Here is a 14,302-nt window from a genome sequence, read left to right as displayed (position 1 = left end):
GTTTTGAATAAAATCCAGTTTTTCTCTCCTCTTCTCTACCTCTGCTGGTGTCGGCCATAAGAGAAAAGAAATGTGTTTTATTATTTTTTTCCCATTATTCTAATTGATTTTTCTCCTCTCTTAACAAGTGTCTCACCATTTTATTTTATTTTATTTATTTTATTTTACTTTTCTAAATCTTAATTCAACCCATTTTATTTTTAAGTTAAATTTATTTTTAACTCGGGATTTACACAATCCGACAGGTAAGGTCTAACAGCTATGCATGCATTAAGATTAGTCTATAAAATATATTCAATAGTTTCTCTTGGCCCTCCATAATTTATTGATTGATCAACCAAACATCCTACTTTAGAGGAACATTATTAACAAAACATTAAAGGGTGCCTAAATTGAGCCACACCTACAAAATTTATTAGAATAGTATTTTATGTTTTGAGTTTTATTTTTTAATTTCACCCTCCACCAATCTATTTTTTTTTTGTAAAAAATGTGTACTTTAATATTAGGTTGTTTTAGAAATTAAGCTTTGCAAAAAAAATTATTTCCTATATGTTCGGTTATATATCTATCTTATGGATTTAATTTTTTTTCTCAATTTCAACTTTCAATATTAGATCTATTAGAAATATGGTTTTGTTTTTTTATTGCTTTATATGAATATATCTCAATCTCATAACCCAGATTGAAATTTTAACAAGTCAACCCGGGTTGATTTGAGTCATTTGTTTGGGCTATTTTTTCTAATTGATTTTTTTTATTTCATCAGGTTGGCTCTATTAATTTTTTGAGTTCTTTTTTAATTGAGTATTTTTTAAATTGAGCTTGATAATTTTCTTCAATTTTTTTTCTATAAAATTATCCTAATTCCATAACCTTAGTCATGATTTTGTAGATTAACCTAGGTTGACTCGATTTATTTTTTGGTTATTTTTTAAATGAATATCTTTTTTTTCTTAATTTCAACCTCCAAAAACTCAATCTTGTTCTTTTTATTTATTTTTTTATTTCATCCTTCAATATTAGATTATTCAGGAATTGAACTTCGTAGTTTTTTCATTTTTTTCTGTAAAATTACCCTGAACTAATGGATTTAGTGTTTGTTTTCTTTCAATTTCAACTTTCAACATTATATATGTTGGAAATTGAGCGTTGTCATTTTTTTATTTGATTTTTATAAAATTATTTTAGTCATATAACTTAGGTCGTGAGTTTAATAAGTTAGCTTATATTGATTTTTTTTTGTTCTTTTTTTAATTTATTTTATTTATTTCATCCTTCAATATTAAGTTGGTTGGAAATTGAACTTCATAATTTATTTTTATATTTACTTTCCATTAGATTATCCTAATCTCATTACCCGACTTATTAGTTTGGCAAGTTAATCCAAGTAAGAAAAATTAATTTAATATATTTTTTTAATTTCATCCTACAAAATTATGTTGATTAAAAATTGACTTTCATAACTTATTTTAATTTATTTTTATAAAATTATTAAGATTTTTAAGTTAAAAATTTAACAGATTAACCTGGATCAATCTAATATATCATTGTAGCTCAATATGTATCATATTTTAAATTTATGATTAATTTTTATTATTATTATAAAACAAGTTATAAATATTTAGATATTTTTTTATATAAAAAAATTGATCTAAACCACGTCACAACATGTTCGAATAATCTAATTTATTCCTGAATTCACACAAAGTCGTTTGTGTGCATATAAATACCAAACTTCTTTGAATATATATATAAAAAATACAATTATCTTGATACAAAACAAATCCAACTGACATTTTGCTTTAGAGATGGCAAACTTGATTCAAGCTAGCATATAGCATAGATGATCATGAATACATATATTTTAAGAAAACAAGGGATCAAGAAGAAAGATAAAAAATATAAATCACTGTCACCGTCCCCAAACCATTATTTCGCAGCAAAATCATTAATGCTAGTTTATGGCCAGATGCAAGCCCAAATCAAAAAACAGCATTCTCAAACAACAATCTTGAGACGGGATCTACAGGCCCTGATCAAGGAGGTAATCACCCAACCTCTCAACTATCATGTTACACTGTCCTGGAGTCAATGGCTCATCATAAATACCAAAAATAAGAGCTTGGGCGGTTTTCTTCACAGTGATGCCACCAGAACCCTGAAAAATGCATGACGCAACAACGTTGAGATGTGAAAGATGAAGTTACTTCCCCTGATCACATAGCACATGTTTAATAACATTCAAGAATTTCAATCCAATTTGTCCTTACAAATTGGTTTCTGCAAGCCACAGCTAATTAGGTCAGCCTTCAATATTTCTAGAATTTTGAATAAAGACTGGGAAAATAGGCTTAATGAAAAAGAATGGGAAAATACGACCAAAGTAGTAAGGACTTGCATAGGTAGTCAAAAAATTAAATTCTATTAGATTTAGTATTATTCATTCAAGGAGTTGGAGTAATGAATTTCAAGAAAATGAGTTAACGTAGGGAAAGTTCTTAACATCATCAATAGCAGAAAAGCATTACAAACAGTCTTTATGGAACGAATCCTTGAGTTAAGAAAATGGAAAGTGAAAAGATCAAACCCTATAAGCACATTAATCATGATAAAGCAACAAGCATGAACTTAAAGATTTGTACGAATTATTTTAAGCATTAAATGCGATTATAGATTCAAAGTAAAAGGCCTTTATCTTGGGACACCAGCATTACCCTTTTTGTCATGTGTTACACAATAACATTCCACAACTTAAAGCATCCTCGTAAAGTTGACACCAAACCATGTCATCCATTAAATGACTACACAATTGTCACTACTTTAAATGGCTAAATCTAGGCAACAATATGAATCATGCTAAATCACGGCAAGTATGAAAGAAAAAATAATATCAATTACTGAATTATCTCATGGTGAATGAGAACCTAGCATTAGAAATGAGAAATAATGTCGTACCTTCTTTCCACGAATCACAGCTCCAGGCTCTCCCTGGATCACCATGTACTTTGTGCCACCAATGTGCAACCCAGTTGGGGCTAGAGATCCAGGTTCATCAAAATCTTTCGTGATGGCAGAAATCTCCTCAGGCTTATACTATAAACAACCAGTGATAAATCTTTAGGTCAATGACACATGAAACAGGAAAAGAAAACTGACGATACCACTCCAACTTATCAGCTAGTTGAAACTATATCCAGCAAGAAAAGGGCATTCGACAACAGAAGAAATAGTGACAATAAATTCAAAAGAATAGCACAATCGAAACTCTGTATTCACATTACAAACAATGGTTAAAGAATTAATAAAATGATAACAAAATGTTTTTTGCAGGTCCAATCGCACACCATTAAATACAAGCTCAGAAAAATCATAGAAAAGAGAGAGAGAGAGAGAGAGAGACACCACATAGCATATCAGCTAACATTCTCACTGCATGGGAATGTTCATACACAACAAATCAGAACAAAGATTCAAATCATCCTTTTAAGAATGACATGAAAAGCAACCAGGTCGACAATCCATTTAACTCTGACAACGCGCATCCACTTACAATATATACATTATTATCATAAACCATTTCCTACAGCTAATGGGGCGCTTTTCATATACTTAAAAGTCAGAGCCAATCACAAACTGATTGCCAAATGCAGCATTGTACAAAAAAAAAAAATTCCATCTTTAAACAATTAACCGATTTTGTTCTCTTGAATCAAGAAAACCAAAGAAAGGTTAATAATAATATTGAATGACAACAAAAGCATCACATTTCAATAGTTGATTGCAATTTGCAACAAAAAAGGATTAAAAAAAATAAACTAAATCTCTCAAAAATTTAAAACTAGAAAAAGCCAGATCCTTAAATAATCCATCATTCCTAGTTAAATCAAACACAACAACCAATGATCAATCCAAACGAGAAACAAAGGAAGGAAATAATTGTGATTAAATAAGAGTAATGAATCAGATCCGATAAAATCTCAATCTAAATTATATTGAGACAGACAACACAATTTAACAAAACAAAACAGATCAAGAAAAGACCACCTGAGGGAAAGTGGCGCTCTGAGCCCACACACTGCCATCTTGGCCGATGATGGCGGCAGCCGTCAGACGGTTACCCTCGATGTCGCACATCAGGTGATCATCAACGTATGTTTGCCACGACATTTTCGATCAACAAATAACTACCGTTGATTTCTTCTTTCTTTTGTTTGTCCTTCCGAATTTTTCTCCCTTATGTTTTAGCTTCTCTTCTATTTTGTAAGTTTTTGGTTCAAAGAAGGGAGGTATTTATAGTGCTTTCAAAGCGAGACAGGGGGAGAGAGCATAATTAGTGGGCCCCAAATGAAGGGTGTGATTGATGATGTGGTGACTTGCTTTCTCATTGAATCTCCTCCCTACATTTCTACATGATTCAATGAGTGCCCTTCACGTTCTCCTCCTTCTCACTCGCTTTTTTTTTATTATTTCTTTTTTGGAAAACTCGCACCATATGAAGACACGTGGTGGTATATTCTTCACCAGCCAGTTCAATAATTCCACGTGGCAACTTCCAGGTCTAGTAAAATATCGGTTGCATATAAAAGAAAATAACAGATGTGAGAATGTTCTCCGATGGAGTGGGGCGGCATTATCATCCGTCTTTGATACTCTTACACTCCTCTCTCTCTCCTCGTGTGTGTGTCACTGATTTGATGTGTAGAAAAAAAAAGAGGCAGCTGTGACCTGCGCTGCCGCTTAAGCTGTGCTATTTTGAGAAATATTTTTCCTAAATGTGGAAAAAAAACTCGTAAAAACACAAATATTTTGGCAGCGGTGAGTCTGACTCTGACCACCCAGCCTTCCTTTCCTCCATGCCACCTTTCTTTGTGACTAAAATTGTGACATGTCAAAGGGTGAAAAGCTCAGGCAGGTATTGTCAGATTGCATCACCTTATTTGCGGTGTCATATGCTTTTCAGCAAATTTAATTTATGATCCTGATCGAGTCAACATGATTTCCAAGGATTACTCGGTCCATGACTAAGTTTAGAATGGAATAAAAACACATCACAACGTAACTCGAACAAATCCTGAATATTTATTATGTCACAAGGTTGAACAGAGCTTTCTCCTTTGGATGCTTGAAACCACACCAAAATTCATATGCTCAGATGTCTCGTGTCTCAAGCAATCTTGATTCTCATGTAAATAAAATGCAGAATCAAATATCCATTTCCTTGAGCTCACATCATTTTCTGCTGCATCTTTCAATCAAGAAAATATGGCATAATAGTCAATATTACAAAAAAGGGAATTACCAAAAAGCAGCACTTGCTGTATGTCTATGGAGCCTGAAAATTCCCAAGTGCACTTGACAACGACCATTGCAAATACGGTCCAGTTTGCTAAACTTGCAAACTGCTTAACAGAGAAAGACACATCAATGTTCTCGGCAAGGCAACTAATATACAGCCTCATCTGCAAGATTACAAAGTATTAGCATCTGCCAAGAAACAAAAAGGAAAAAGTTGTGTACCATCAACAGAAGTGGGTGAAACTATTCAAGTTTGAGAAAAGGTGCATACCAGCATTGTCATCCTCCATGTTATAATCGTCTTCATCATCATCAAAATCAATGTTCTGCGAGATCATAGAGTGGATAACAGTTTGTTAAAACATTTACTTGCCAACATATAAGTTTATCATGAAGCCTTTTAAGAATGCACAAGTTAGGTGTGTATAGTGTCCCATACAAAAACATTAGCCCCTCTAACAAACATCAAGAAGCTTTTTAATGATGCACAAGCCTATTTGAACTGATCTCTTACATTATTTCATATTAAACTAGAATCCACACAGAATCGTAATATTTCCCATCTCATAATATATGCTCAACTTTAGATAGCTAATGAGTGAACTTTAGTTGTACAAATTAGCAACTTAAATATTATATTTTTCAACAAAATTTCTCATAGTGCTACTTAATTGGAGTTCCTGCAGGCAACTGGGAGGTTGCAAATGTCCAACCAACAGCACGCTACATCTGCTCCAATAGGGGATAAACAAATTCATTAAAGATGCTAGAGCACTGTCTACACATAAAACAAGGCCACCTATTTGTAGAAGCTGATTCAAAAACTAAACTCTCAAACTTTTCCAATGTTATGTTATTTTCCAATCATTAAAAAACTAGCTGGAGACTCCCTTATTATGAGCCACATATAGCGATTATCCATTTAAATTCTTTAGATCATGCAATCATTTAACTTGACAATCATGGAGACAGTCTTCGTCAGAGAGTCCATCTCAATGGAATTAATTTACAGGCTGGAATGGAATACCTTCCATAAAAAAATCTTGTTCAAACGGAGTCTCAATTTTCCTAGTACCATTTACATCTATTTCTTGACCATTCTTGGTGGTGATGGCATAATAAGTTTGCCTATATGGCATAGAAATGAGATGTTATTATATCATGGGGATAGCTGAGGCTGACAAAGAATACTACAATAATGAATCATCAAAGCTACTCAAGAGCAAGAAAAAAGCTGATGCAAAATCAATAGATATACACAGGACCCTGTGTTTGCTGAGGGAACCTGATTATAATCTCCATCATCATATTCATCATCAGGTTCTTCTAGTTCTTCATCTTCATCTTCCTCGTCTTCGTCTTCTTTCTTTTCCATTTGAACCTTTTCAGCTTGGCCCTAAATGCATGAAAGGATCACCAACTGACCAACAAATTACCACATAAAGGCAAACAATGGCATTTGGTATAAAAACTCTTGATTTTAACTCAAAAAACGAAGGAGAGAAAAAAACTTAATTCTATAGGGGCTTCATGTAAATTGTCAGAAGTATTAGTTGCAGTCATTTTTTACCAAATAGTGTAGGTAGCAGGTTGGCAGATGATTGAAGGTTTTTACCTCATACATCAATTCACGCTTCTCATAATCATCCAATTTCCTCAAGTCTGTAACACAAGCATCTAAATCAATTTGAATAAAGATTTGAAGAACAAAAGCATCTCAAACATATCTAACTTCAGCAGGTCTATCATACAAACATCTAAATCAGTTTAAATAGATACTCAAAAACTCTTCTAGCTGTACGAAGTGCTGAGTGTGGGTAATTCTAAAGAACAGATGTCACTCACTGACAAGGTAGCAAATCATAAATTACCCAATCAGATTGTGTAAAGCATAGGCAACCCATCAAAATCACTAGCCAAGGAAAAACATTTCTTCAAATTATGACGACCAGCAGGTGTGATCAAAATTAATAATTTATATTGAGTTGTTTATATCATTCATTAGAATTCCTACACATATAAAATCAAGCTCAAACAACTCATAAAGCCAAGAAAACCCAACTTCAGCCACAAACAAATTAAATATTGGGTGACATGTTTTCTTTTCAACAAACAATTATTTCAAAGCTTGTATGAAATAATAGGATGACTGTATACTTGTGGTGCAACTTAATATTATCCATCTCCTGACTATGGTTGAATAAAATCCAAAGACCAAGAAAGTTTTCCAAAAGTGTAACGCTTTACATGTTTGGCTATCCTTCCATGAATCATCTTCAACGGCACTGCTGTCTGCTTGACAGCTTGTAGAAATATCATAAATGCATATTGTCAAGGAATCTAGTGGATCATAAATAAGAAACAAGAACAATCTGAGTGCTTCAAAAGAAGCTGTCTGCATAATAGCTAACAAGGTCCAGATATATGTGAAACAGAGAAAAATATGAAATACAGTTTGTATGAGAATAAAAGAATAGCCAACTATGCCTTATTCCCCAATCTAAAGAATTATCTGTCAATATTAGATCCAGTATATATCTAATATAAGTGAGATAGACAATAATGTTTCTCAAAAAAAAAAAACCCACAATACTGATGTCAATTTCACTTATTGTAGCTACCATAGAAATGAGCCTCCCGACCGATCCCCCAGGAGGGTGGCCTTATCTGCATGAGGGATCAGATCCTCTATCCATCTTTCTAATAGATTTATAAGCATGCCTTGAGTGCATGAGATGAATTTAGACTTTGCAGTTTTTCTCATTTGTAAAGGGAGTTTAGATTAAGACCACATCCACAAACAACTATGAGAGTAAATAAAGTAAGACCAAGTCACATCTCACCTGCTGTCCACTTCACTTTTTTGTTTGGCCGCTTCCTATTTAAACCTGATTATCGTTGCATAAAGAACCTCTTAGCATGATTAGAAGCACCACTGAACAGAGAGGGGAAAACTTATAAACATGCATAATACACGCATTGCTCTCATATTTTGTAATTTCAGATTGCAAACCTCCAATCAGTTCTTTAGGAAAATTTTTAGACGTGAGCTGTAAGAATTGGTCGAGTGAATCACGTTCTGATGTGATCCTTGGCTTCCCCCTGTCTGAAAATCTTTCTATGTCCATGCTCTGGATCTCTGATATCACATTCAGAGGAAATGAAAATTTGTAAAGCATCATAGATTAGGCTACTTAATGTCTTGGAACATTGTTGGCAGAAAAACACCGCCCAGTTGGTGTGCACAAGGTAGAGGACTAAAATTATGACTACATTGCTAAATACTCTCTAATAAAAGTGACGCATAAAGTATTCTTGTCTGAAACATACAACAATCAAGATTAAACACTTGAGGTTGGATCAGCAAGAAGTTTTTTTTTCCTAATTTCATACAAATGTGAAGCTGTGGATCTTAATTTTAAAAGTACAATATTCATTAATACTAGGCACATTGTCCTCTAACTGGGTTTGAAGGTAAGCTTTTCAGCACAACATATTTGAAATATTTTCAATATGCTATGCAGGTAGAGGCTTGATGCTAATTGATTTTTTAAGAGTTTGTCCCTAAACTATTAGCCAGTCAGCTGCCCAAAAAAATTAATAGTTCATGAACTTGATTGATCAATCTCAATATACCACAACCGTGATACTTCCAGGGAAAAACTGCCAAGAGATCAATGATAATGGGAAAGAACTAAAGAAAAAAAGGTAATATGATGGTGTCAAAGATATAAGAAATTGAACAGTGTCCAAAGTATTTAGCTAAATCAGGTTCTTGTTTGATATCCTAACCTTTTTGCGTATAGTAATGATAATAGTGAGTCAAGAAACCAGAAGTAATTTTAGCTTCCAATTTTAAGACATGTGATCTGTTCTCATAATCGAAATTGGTTATAAGAAATATGTAAGGAATTAATTCATTCAACGAGAAAAGGGGAGAGGAATTTGAGTCCCAAATGTTCTTTGCAAACTACATTGGTTTTACAAACCAGTGCTATCAACCACTGAGCAACTTCTCAGGAATAAATATGTGTGTGTGTGTGTATTTCTTCTTCTTCTGCCTAATTGAAGTTTGAACATTTGAAAGAAAGGAGAAAAAATAAAACTCCATCTGTATTGACTAAAAGGTAAACCACACACAATTTACAGCAAATACGCAACAAAAGAAGTGAATGAGAATAATAACACATCAGTAATATCTTGTCCAAACCCATATCCTCAAGCAAAAAGGAAAAATCTCTTATTTCTATGATTGACCTACTTATTTGGGAAACAAGATACTAAAAAAGTGGTCTAAGAGTTCCATGCTTACCCTTTGAAACAATCTCCTCAAGATAACAAGGAGAGGATTTGAAATAGTTTGTCAACCTTGAATTCCAAACAACTAATGCCCTTTCCTCCTTCACATTTTTGGGATCAGGTAATTCAATTTCCTGGAATAGCAAAATTTTCTTTTTCAGGGAAAACAACATAAAGAAAGACATCCCATTACATTTCTCTATCGAATAATAGCAATCGATGCATTCTGCATTGAAACTACAAACATTGGAAAACAGAAACACAAGATAGATGCCTTACAAACCAAAACATAAAGAGTACAAGGATATTTTTTAAGAGAAAAATTGCAATATTCACAAAAGATAAGTTCATTTCGTCTCCATAGAAACACACCAACTCAACCATCATCTACTTCAAGAAACTCTGAATCATATGAATGATTTTTTTTTCCCCGAATGAACTTCTAAGAAAAGTTTTAACCCAGGAAAAATGAACCCAGTACTTCCAAGTTCCTCTTTGGCCTGTCTTTCGTCTATTTAACAAGTTCTATAAAAGAATCATTGCAACCATAGTTCGAAAGTTCACAAGTTTCAAAACCCATAAATTAAAAAAGAAATTACATAATTCAAACTAAACCGACTAAGTTTAAACTGCAAAATTATATCAAAAGAATTACTAGCAAAGAATAAATAACAAAAAAATAAAAATAAAGAGAAGACTGACATACAGGAAATAAATCAAAGGGCTCTTGCCTTGCATAGCTAAAACCACCACCGCCTCCAAATCGTCCTCTCCCTCTCCCTCTATAAGCCATCTCTGCACTCCACTATAGCTTTGTTTCCGAGAAGAAAGCGGTTAAAACTATTTCTAGTTGCTACACTAGAAAAGGAAATGACATGAGAAGTGCAGCAGGGTGGCTTGGCTGATCAGTCGCTCGCTCCCATCCACATTGTTATTGATTAATTATTAACAACGAAAACTAAAAAATTTTAGGTTTTTTTTTTTTTAGACCCTTTGTTAACTTTTAAAAGTATGTTCTGTACTTCAAAGTTATTTTACCTTTTAAAAACAATTAAAATATCTTCCATCCAAACACATTCTTACTTTATCGCTCAAGGTAACATATTATTTATTAAAATAATATTTATTTTTATTTTTTTTATTAATATTTTTTTAATAAATTTTATTTTTTAACATTAAATTTATTTTTTATTGGATTTTTCTATTCTCATTTTAACTTGACTCCATATTTTTTTAAATTAATTTTTTTTCAATCAATATTTTTTTTAATTTTATCATTCAACATTAGATTTATTTTTTATTAGGTTATTTCACTATCAAGACATGGGTTATGGATTTGGCAAATTACCCTAGTTGACTCTAGTTTTTGTTTTCTTTTTCATAATAGACTTTTCTCATTGATTTCATCTTTTAATATTGGATTGATTGGAAATTAGACTTCATGATTTGTTTTATTATTCTTTCTAATAGGTTATCCTAACGTCCCGACCCGAGAATTTTGTTTAGCAGGTTAACCGAGTTGACTCGAGTAGTTTTTTGTATTTTTTTAATTAATGTTTTTTTAAATTTATAATTCAAAATTGGGTTGGCTGGGAATTGAACTTTATAATTTATTTTGATTTAATTTTTATGGGGTTATTCTAATCTCATGACCAAAGTCGCGGGTTTTGGAAGGTTAACCCATGTTAAATCAAGCTGTTTTTTTTTTTTATCTATAAGGTTATTTCAGTCTCATAACCCTGGTCATATGTCCTTCAATATTGGATTTCACTTTTTATTAGGTTGTCTCAATCTCATGATCCTCGTTGTGAGTTTGACGAGTTAGCTGAATTGACTCTTTTTTTTAATTAATTAACTTTTTCTCCAATTTCATCATTTAATATTATGTTTGATTGGGAATTAGACTTCATGATTTGTTGTGATTTGCTTTTTATTAGGTTACTCTAACATCATGACCCAAAAATGGTGCTTAGTAGATTAACCTAGATTGACTCAAGTTGTTTTTTGTGTTATTTTTTTAATTGATTTTTTTTCTTCAAATTCCATCATTCAACATTGGATCTGACAAGGTCAATTGGGAATTGAGCTTCATAATTATTTGATTTTCTTTATATGAATTATCTCGGTCTCATTATTAGAATAGCAAGTTTGGCAAGTTATTTTTTTTCTTTTCTATGAGATTATCTTGATCTCATGACTTGGATCATAGATTTGGCGAATTAAATCAGGTTGTTCTGTTATGTTCTTTTTTAATCTCATCCTTCAATATTAGGCTGATTGATAACTAAACTTCATAATTTGTTCCGATTTGCTTTCTATAGGGTTATCTCAATCTTATGATCCGATTTGTTGGTTTGACATGTTAACTCGGGTTGTTTTTTTATTTTTTTCATTCATTTATTTTTTTCATTCCATCCTTCAACATTGAGTTGATTAAGAATTGAGTTGATTAAGAATTGAGTTTTATAATTTGTTTTGATTTGTTTTCTACTGAGTTATCATGATCTTATAACTCAGGTCATGAATTTGACATGTTAACCTGAGTTGACCAAGTCAATCCAATATGTTGGCAATCAAACTTACTAGTCATTCAAGTTGCTTCTGGTTTAATTTTTTATTTTTTCCACTAGAAAAAAAATATTATCAATGTCTAAACAGTCTTTTATACATTTTAATTTTTTTTATTTGACTCGTAGTGTAGCACGTGTCAATGATCTAGTTTTAGCTAAAATAGCTAGAAAGTAATATTTCTCTATAAAAAAAAATACTCTTATAATGAGTCATAATTTTTTTTTTTATCATTCAAAATATATATGATATGAATATTTAAGTTTATGTTATTTCATGTTGTTAATTGCTTTTAAATTATGTTAAAGAATTTTCTAATTTTCTAATGACATTTTTTAAAGTTATTTTTTTTATTATAGTAGAATTTAAAAATTAAAAAAATAAAATACATACTCTTAAATAAATAATTTAAATTTAAACAATGCATACTAATTAAAAACATTATTATGTCATTTAGCTAATATCTCCATTTTACGCATCTCATAATATTCAGTCAAATATGAATGCATGCTTGTCATATTTATCAATATTATTCTCTCTTTATCTTTTTGTTGTTTCTATAAAATTTATTCTTTCATTAAAACAATCTTGTCTTGATTTGTCTTTGCCTTGTCATGTTTTGCATTTTCTTTCTTTTTCTCTAAAGCTTATGTTTTTTCATAAATTTCCATCTTTTATGTTCCATTTTCATTTTATGTTATTTGTAATCTTCTAAGATTAAGATCGATCCAATATAGGGACTTGTGGTACCTTTGTCTTTTTTAACTTGCTTCTTCATCATCTTTCTACCTATCGGTCTCCTTATATTGTTGTTGTCACCGCATACAACATCATATTCTTCTAAGTTGATTGAATTTTGAGTAAGAGGAGAATAAGTTCTAGGAATTGCATTTCTAACATTTTTGGACTTTTTTTTTGAATTTTTATAATCCATTTAGGTTGGCTCTTCAATTTCTCTCAGTAATATTCAAACAAAGAATGGTTGATCTTGAATTTTATTATATGCAATCCCCGCTCAATTGACCTAATATTAAAGCACATTAAAATGCATTAGTTAAAAAATGTTGACAAATTAAGTGAATTTAAATATATGAGTTTTAAATTAACAATACCTTATCTTTGTTGGTGAAACCACTTTAGTTTTTATTTTTTATTTGGGTATAGTGTAAACAAAATTTATTCATCGTTAGTTGAATGGTCAACTAACGATGCATTAGAAACTTGATGTATGCTCAAATATAAAATTCTTGTTTTCGTTGTAGTTGTTGTGAATTCTTTTCCAATATGTCTTACTTTTTTATTCATTTCCACAAATTGGATCCATGCTAGTGTTGATACATGCTTGGTACGGTTCAGGTTCAGCCTTGGATTCCTTATAGTAAGCATTCAGTTATGTGTTTCAGATTAGATGTTGATACGATTCAATGTATGGTTCAGCCTTAGGTTTTTCATTGTAGGTTTTTATCTAGGGATGCATTCGGTCAGATTGAGGTTCTTATGGATGATGGGTTCGACTCAATTCTTTTGGTGAGTAGTTCGGCCAAATCAGGACAAACTATACTTAAGATGTTTTTGGGCAATAAATAAAGTTTATTTGAAGTGTATTTTGGGTCTGATTTGGTCCCTATTAATTAATATGGGTTTGGACCACATGGGATTTAAAGTTGGCTTGGGTTAATTAAGATGTTGAGATCATATCATATTTGTTTGGGATTGATTTTCTAATTCTATAAGAACTTAAATTAGTAAAATATTCTTCTAAAATTCAAGGAAATTTCGTTCATTATTCTCAAACTGATGCGAACATTTTGATCACGTGATCAAGCAACCCCTAACGAAAATTATACTTACCTAAGAAAGTTGAAAATCAGGTTTGAGAAGTGTGACACAATGGAAACTTGTTCTGAGGCACCAACACTACTGGAATTAAATTGAATGATGTCACAAGGTCAATTATACCTTGATAAGTCAGATTTGATCTTTGTCCTAGCAAAGATAACATATTGCATCCCACAAAACACAAGTTTATTTTATAAATTCATGGTTACCTGCTTTTCATCATACAAAACACTTATATAATGCTTCAAATAACCCTAATGGATCCCCATATGTGGGCTAATTTGAGTCCACTTATAAA

At 31.7% G+C, this 14,302-nt stretch overlaps 2 protein-coding genes across 5 annotated transcripts; both read right to left on the bottom strand.

Moving 5' to 3' along the window:
* Positions 1–1,714: 1,714 nt before the first annotated feature.
* LOC133701760 (profilin-4) lies at positions 1,715–4,280 on the bottom strand. The gene is made up of 3 exons (XM_062125838.1): positions 4,048–4,280; positions 2,959–3,096; positions 1,715–2,161 (listed from the first exon to the last, which is right to left on the bottom strand). The coding sequence occupies exons 1-3, from the start codon at positions 4,168–4,170 to the stop codon at positions 2,027–2,029; spliced, it is 396 nt and encodes a 131-aa protein (XP_061981822.1). The 5' UTR covers positions 4,171–4,280; the 3' UTR covers positions 1,715–2,026.
* Positions 4,281–5,059: 779 nt separating this feature from the next.
* LOC133701759 (uncharacterized) lies at positions 5,060–10,586 on the bottom strand. 4 transcript variants are annotated; one of them, XM_062125833.1, is made up of 8 exons: positions 10,304–10,586; positions 9,611–9,731; positions 8,312–8,437; positions 8,142–8,186; positions 6,869–6,975; positions 6,584–6,694; positions 5,570–5,624; positions 5,060–5,462 (listed from the first exon to the last, which is right to left on the bottom strand). In XM_062125833.1, exons 1-8 carry the CDS (start codon positions 10,388–10,390, stop codon positions 5,446–5,448), a joined length of 669 nt encoding a protein of 222 aa, XP_061981817.1. In that variant the 5' UTR covers positions 10,391–10,586; the 3' UTR covers positions 5,060–5,445. The 4 variants fall into 4 exon arrangements, with proteins under 4 accessions (XP_061981817.1, XP_061981818.1, XP_061981820.1 ...); XM_062125834.1 differs by having other exon boundaries at positions 6,869–6,960; positions 10,304–10,584; XM_062125836.1 differs by having other exon boundaries at positions 6,914–6,975; positions 10,304–10,582.
* Positions 10,587–14,302: the final 3,716 nt, after the last annotated feature.

This window comes from Populus nigra, chromosome 8 (genome assembly GCF_951802175.1).
Source record: "Populus nigra chromosome 8, ddPopNigr1.1, whole genome shotgun sequence".
In the NCBI taxonomy this organism is placed as follows: Eukaryota; Viridiplantae; Streptophyta; class Magnoliopsida; order Malpighiales; family Salicaceae; genus Populus; species Populus nigra.
Note: the sequence above shows the minus strand (reverse complement) of the source record. Positions and strands in the feature narration are given on the sequence as shown.